The sequence below is a fragment of the Sinocyclocheilus rhinocerous genome, unplaced genomic scaffold (genome assembly GCF_001515625.1).
Source record: "Sinocyclocheilus rhinocerous isolate Xijiao unplaced genomic scaffold, SAMN03320098_v1.1 scaffold2145, whole genome shotgun sequence".
NCBI classification, from domain to species: domain Eukaryota; kingdom Metazoa; phylum Chordata; class Actinopteri; order Cypriniformes; family Cyprinidae; genus Sinocyclocheilus; species Sinocyclocheilus rhinocerous.
The window spans coordinates 906526-913383 of NW_015670983.1; the positions used below are offsets into that span (position 1 = coordinate 906526).

The 6858-nt window shown below is 35.0% G+C and overlaps 1 protein-coding gene across 1 annotated transcript in view; it reads right to left on the reverse strand.

The window, feature by feature from the left end:
* Positions 1 to 6858, reverse strand: part of LOC107734607 (Ral GTPase activating protein non-catalytic subunit beta) — a 38680-nt gene that overhangs the window by 29674 nt on the left and 2148 nt on the right. Inside the window, 3 exon segments of the mRNA XM_016546604.1 lie at positions 2864 to 3042; positions 3135 to 3233; positions 3752 to 3959. Of these exon segments, the coding sequence (XP_016402090.1) occupies positions 2864 to 3042; positions 3135 to 3233; positions 3752 to 3959 (486 nt within the window).

Below are 6858 nucleotides of genomic sequence, written 5' to 3' on the forward strand. Positions count from 1 at the left end.
GGAAAAAAAATTAACTTAAATGATTTTAGCAAATGGCTGCAATATAACAAAGAGTGAAAAATTTAAGGGGGTCTGAATACTTTCCGTACCCACTGTATATGTTTTGTGATATAATCTAGAATTTTAGATGATCTCAAAGCTACAGACAGCAACTAAATGCCACATTTTAATTTCATGAGGTCTTTAAATCAAAGTGCCATTTAAATGCCAGTTTGATTTTGTGTCTAAACAAAGGACAGCTGGAATAGAGGCAGACTGGGTACCAATCAATAAGTATGTTCACATTCATTCTGGGCAACGATTTACTCTTGTATGGGAGCAAAAACAAGGCAATTAACAAGATAATTAACAATGGATAATTGATTGATTTCCACAACATAGATCTTTGATCTAAAAGTGCTCGTGTATCTACAATCCTCATCAAACTCCCTCTTGATTAGTCAGAGGCGCGTTATCAAATACCATAAGATGGGAGTCTGTCTCGAAAATTGTTCCGAGATACAGCAACACCTGGGGAAAAAATGGGATTACACAGTAACCTCAAAAAGGAAGAATTACAACATACATTATGACCATAATTTTAGAAACTCCAGCTAGAAAATGATTTTTATTTCTGTCCCTAATCAGGATATGCGAGTTGCACCCAAACACCTCCAGAATCAGTGTGATGGGTAGTTAAGCCCACTGTTAGTCACTAACTGATTGGGTTTGGACAGGTTTAGTGTACCTATAGAGGGAAGTCTGTCTCGAATATTGCTCCTAGACACTGTGACTCCTGAGAAAACATAAAACAAGACCTCTGAAGAAATGTTAGACACTCATATGGACACAACACGTCAGGTTATTATTGTGAACAAACCACGAGCATGTGCAGTTATGATATAGAACTATCACAACTAACTATACTGAGATGTGACAGTCTGGTCACAAAGGCAGTGGAAAATCAGACATAATTCATTCTCAGGACAAATTTTGACTAAATATTCACTTAAAAACAAGAACTAATTGCTGCATTCAACAGCAGACAGAAGCATCTCAAATACTGTCTGCATGAAGAAATTAATTAAGTCAAGCTTATTTTCTATTCAGTTTAAACACCTGAACATGCTTGAACTTATAATTAAACCAAAAATCCAATAAACCAGACTGTGCTCTGATTTCAGAATAAAGTTACAGTCACAATCTACTTTACAGACTGACTTGATACCCCTTTCCCATCAAAATGGTGCTGGTGCTCAACATGAACCACTGAATCAAACATATAGCATTGCAATCATTGTTCAACAAGTCTTAAGCCTAGTTTTGAAAACATATCTTAACATCCAAAGCAATTTAATGCAGCTCCTTTATGATCACAAACTGGCTTTGATGTAATAATTAGAGGTTCTTTAAATAAGTCTGGACTAATTAAGATTTTTTTTTAAGTTTTTGAATGAAGTATTTTATGCCCACCAAAGTTGCATTTATTTGATCAAAAACAGTAAAATTGTGAAATATTATTACAATTTAAAATAACCGTTTTTAAAGTAAAATATATTGTAAAATGTAATTTATTCCTGTGACGCAAAGCTGAATTTTCAGCATTCTTCAGTGTCACATGATCCTTCAGAAATCATTCTAATATGCTGATTTGCTGCTCAAGAAAATTTTTTTGATTATTATCAATGTTGTGCTGCTTCATATTTATGTGTATTATGTTAATTATTCCAAAATTTTACCTTATTATTTAAAAAAATAAAATTCATAGCAATAACATGTGATATTGTAAATAAAATCATTTCAGACGGACTGGGAAAGGAAATGGAATATGTTGAGTTGGTGTTAATTAAATGAACAGTATGCACATGTGAAGCAGTTTCCAGCACCATGTCAGAGGAAAAAGGGCTAAGAGTGACAATGATAAGACAACAGCATTGAACTGCTGAATGAGTACCAGAAGAGGGCAGAGTTTCACGACACTCGAGTTTCTTACAAACAGCAACACCTAGAAATGGAAAAACAGTCAAAGCCGGTGTCGACTGAGATTCAAACCAAATGACCAGCACACCACAAACATTAAAACAACATCTGAGATTAGTAGTTTGGTTGGTTGTTTTGTTAATGTCATATCAGCTTCCTTGACTATTGCTGAAATGCCATTAGGGCTGCACGATTATGACAAAAATCATAATTGTCGATTATTCCCTTGAAATTGTAATTGCGATTATTAATTACGATTATCACAATTTACACTGAATTATGTTTATACCATTGTTTGATGCAACTGCATGCTGTATTTTTATATAAACATAAACAAGCTGAAAACACTCTAACTGAAAAAAACGTTAGTGCTTTTCTATAGTATTAAGCCTCAAATGTCAACTATACATCGGATTGGTTTCTTCTTTAAATTATAAAAAACGTTAAAATATGAATGGTATTATAAATGTTATACTAAAACTAAAACAATGGAAAAACCATGTAGAAAGAAAAAAACACATCTTAAGCACGCAGAATAACATAAGTGGACTTTGAGCGATTACGTAATTGTGGCATCCATAATTGTAATCGTGATTAGTAATTCGATTGATTGTGCAGCCCTAAATGCCATAAAAGAGCAATTTAAAAGGTTTTTAATGTTCGCTTTGGATAGAAAACGCAAAATCGATTCAGGGTTGACTTTTTGCTGAGTAATAAAATTTACATCTGAGATTAAAATATAGAGCAATAAAATAATGTGCATATGTAGAGGCTCAGTTGCACATACTGAACGATTACCATATTGATTTACCATGGTATTTATATGCTACTTTATGGAATATCATGTTAATAGCATAAAAAAACCCAATGCAATTCATAAGAGACCCTTGTAATGTGATCTTACCGAGGAAAGCGTCCACGAGGCAGCTGGCGCCCCTCATCGCTCTGAAGAAGATCTGAGGCAGCTGTTTGAGGCAGGGGTGCTGAATGACCTCTTGAGGAACGCTGTTTCCCCCCAACAACTGCTCTTGAAACTTTGGGGTGGAACTCACTATGACGGGATTGCTCAGGTCCACGGGGTTACTGATAAACGAACAACTTATGTAAGTGACTACGATCAGAATGGACCCAGCGGACTGAGACAGTAAGCAGATGAAGTCCGTTCGACTGCAGACCTGAGCATGTGCAGAAATCGATACCACGTCTGAGCCACACAGTCGTTGTCCATCTCAGCGGGGATGAGGCTGGCGTCTTCCTCTGGCACTTTAAACGGGCTGATGTATAAATCTCAATTTCGAAAAACTGACATTTAAGACTGGTTTTGTGGTTCAGGGTCACATATAGCAACATCCTGAGGTCAAAAGGTCACTGGGGATTAAACATACGACTTCATGACCTTTTTGGATCTTCTAAGTTTTGGTTACCTTGACTCTCAATGAAGAGAGAATATTAACCAAAGGCTCAATATCATCTAATGATTTTTGTTCTAAACATGCCTGACAAGATTTCTTGGTATATGAACTATTGTTACACTAAATGACATTTCAGTAATTCATGGTAAAAATGTACGATAGTCATTATTTTTCAGAAAAAAATTAAATTTAACAGGACACTTACTGATGCATGAAAAAAATATATTAAAGCTGTATTAAACATTTATTTGCATTGATGCTTGAAAACCCCTTTTCATCTTTGACCCATAACATCTGCTGCTCAACACTGTGCAGTAATGATATTCTGTATTGTCCCTGTTAAATAAACTATAAAACAAGAAAATAAACAAAGCTGCAGCGATGATGCAGGGCTACAGTACCTGGAAGTGAGAGCAGCGATGACTTTACTCCACTGCTCCACCACCGGAGGGTGATGTCTCCAGTTGGCCAGCATCTCTCGGGCCGTCTTCCAGTAGGGCGGCGTGGGGAAGCAGCGAGTGCAGGCCAGGAACCAAACCTCAAACAGCACGCTGATCAACTTCTCGGCCAGCTTCTCTGCTATTCCACCTACAGGAGACACGACCGGCGATATCCATCAGACAGTCTGGTGTTCATATGTTTCTATACTAAAACCGTAGGCACATACAGCACTTGGAAATGCACTTGAGGGAGAGAAATGTGCAGCTTGTTTTTGCTGAATTACTTTCTTAAAAATGTATTGTAGAGCTGATTTGAAAATTGATGAGCACATGAAAACAACGTAAAGGTTGAAAATAGTCATGAAGAACAAACTACGACAGCTTGTAAGAAACCTTGAAAATCTAACATTTCAATAATAACAATAATAACTTAAAATGCTACAAAAGTGCAGAATATGATCTCTTTCGAGATCTGATCATGTGCGGTTGATTAAAAAAACAGAATGTTTGGTTACGGAAAAGCAAAGCAAATTTTAGACATTTCTGCACTCGTTATCTTAAAACAGGAAAATACGGCATATGTGACCCTGGACCACAAAACCGGAAAATAAAGGTCAATTTTTTAAAATTGAGATATATACACCATCTCAAAGTTGAATAAATGAGTTTTCCATTGATGTATGGTTTGTTATGATAGGACAATATTTGGCTGAGATACAACTATTTGAAAATCTGGAATCTGAGGTTGCAAAAAAAATCAAAATATTGAGAAAATCATCTTTAAAGTTGTCCAAATGAAGTTCTTAGCAATGCATATTACTAATCAAAAATTAAGTTTTGATATATTTACAGTAGGAAAATATCTTCATGGAACATGATCTTTACTTAATATCCTAATGATTTTTGGCATAAAAGAAAAATGGATAATTGTGACCCATACAATGTATTGTTGGCTATTGCTACAAATAGGCTATACCTGTGCTACTTATTACTGCTTTTGTGCTCCAGGGTCACAGAGTCAAGTGAAATTATAAATAAATAGTTCATCCATAATGAAAGTTGTCATTGTTTGCTCACTTTTTATGTTACTCCAGACAATAGCTTTATTTAGGAAACATACTGAAATTTTAAGTTTCTCCACTAAAGCTCTCAAGCCTTATTCTGCTTTCTGCAAATACAGACTGGTGCTCTACATTCATTTATTTTATTTCTGATTTATTTCAATCACCAAAAATCTATTTTTAATAGTTTTAGTTGACAGCAGCAACATTGCACAGCATTGTATGTACGAATTGGTACAGTTCTGTATTTACAAACAATAAAATGAATGTCATGTCCTTGTCCCTTTTGTCAAATGCACTTGTAACAGCTAAACTGTGTTGATTTCAGGCATGACGTAAGTCTAGGTAATGAGGAAAGACAACAAGAGAGAGGAAGGACACACAAGATGATCGAAGCAACGGGTAAGTTCATTTATTTTTGCATTTCTGTGGAAATATGGCCTCTGATGTCTGATTGGTCTGCACAGGATTGTGGGTAATTGACCGTTCGCAGGGAGCTTGATTGACAGGCGATCTGACCAATCAGAATGCGGATATTATGTGCCGCTGCTGCTATCCACCATCTTGCCCGACAGCTACTGAAACTTTTTCAATATAACTAAATATAAAAATGTGCGCAGGGTTAAGCTGTGCTGTTGCTGGCTGCCACAGTAACGGTAATAAGCTAAAGGAATTCCTTTAAAGTTACATGTCCGGCTCTGAGTGCATGGCTTGCAGCGCTTAAGTTAAAATACTGAGTGTGAAATAATAAAATGATAAGTTAAAACGTGTGCTCTTATCATTCTGTGGCCATTCATGTTGTGCCAAGTGCCATAAGATCAGAGTGAATGAGCTGAATCTCACAAAACCTGTCAGGAGCATTTCAGAGCAATATTCAACCCTAAAATCAAAAGACGAAATTGTATTTGTGAGGCTGCATATCCTTTATACAAAATGTAATTTAAATAACTATAATTCTTAAATAATAATAATAATAATAATAATTAGATTTTGGAGTGAAATATGAGCTTGGCAAGTTCTTGACATGTTTTGTAAGATAATCCCATGTAGTCCTTTGTTTGTTTGTTTTTAATAAAATTTGCTTGTAACATTTATGCATTTTACATTTTTGCATTTAGCAGATACTTTCATCCAAAGCAACTTGTTCTAACAGAGTGAACGTTTTGGAAAGTTCAGCCATTATTTAACCAGAAAATAAAAACAAGCAAAAGCATAGTAATTAGAAATTATTAAAAATTAATTGGACTGAAATATGACCTGGACAGGTTCTTGGCATGTTTTGATAAATCCATGTAATCCTTTAAGACAACAGATTTGAATTTTATGTAGAAATATAAAAGTTTTATTTGTAGAAAAGTAGTCATTAAGTGTGTTGCTGGTTAAATGTATATCCAATATTTATTTATTTATTAATTTAGTTAGTTCTAATCATAATTAACTACCGTACTACAGACCAAAACTCCAGATCTTTACATCCTGGAGATTTGAGTTAGAATTAATTAGAGTTAAGTTTTTATAATTTTAAAGAAACTGATCGTTTTAAATTGATCAAAAGTGACAGTAAAGAGATTTCTGAAGGATCATGTGACACTGAATTTGCTGAAAATTCAGCTTTGATCACAGGAATAAATTATATTTTAACATATAATCAAATAGAAAACAGTTATTTTAAATTGTAATAATATTTCACAACATTACAATTTTTACAGTATTTTTAATAAAAATCTTATTATAACCCCAAACTTTTGCGCACACATAAAGCTGATCTTAGTTTTGCGTCTGCCACTGGCCAAACAACTCAAGCTTCTCTGTAAAGTGCTGGAGTTACTTTCCATGCCACCGATGTGTCCAAAAGCCATATACGGCAGAAAGGAAAAGTGTGTGACTCTGTGTGAGAGTTTGCTTGCTCTTGCTGCTTGTTGTGGGGTTGTTTACAGTCAGTGGTTTCTGAAGAGCTGCACATACTCCACACACACTGCTTTAGTC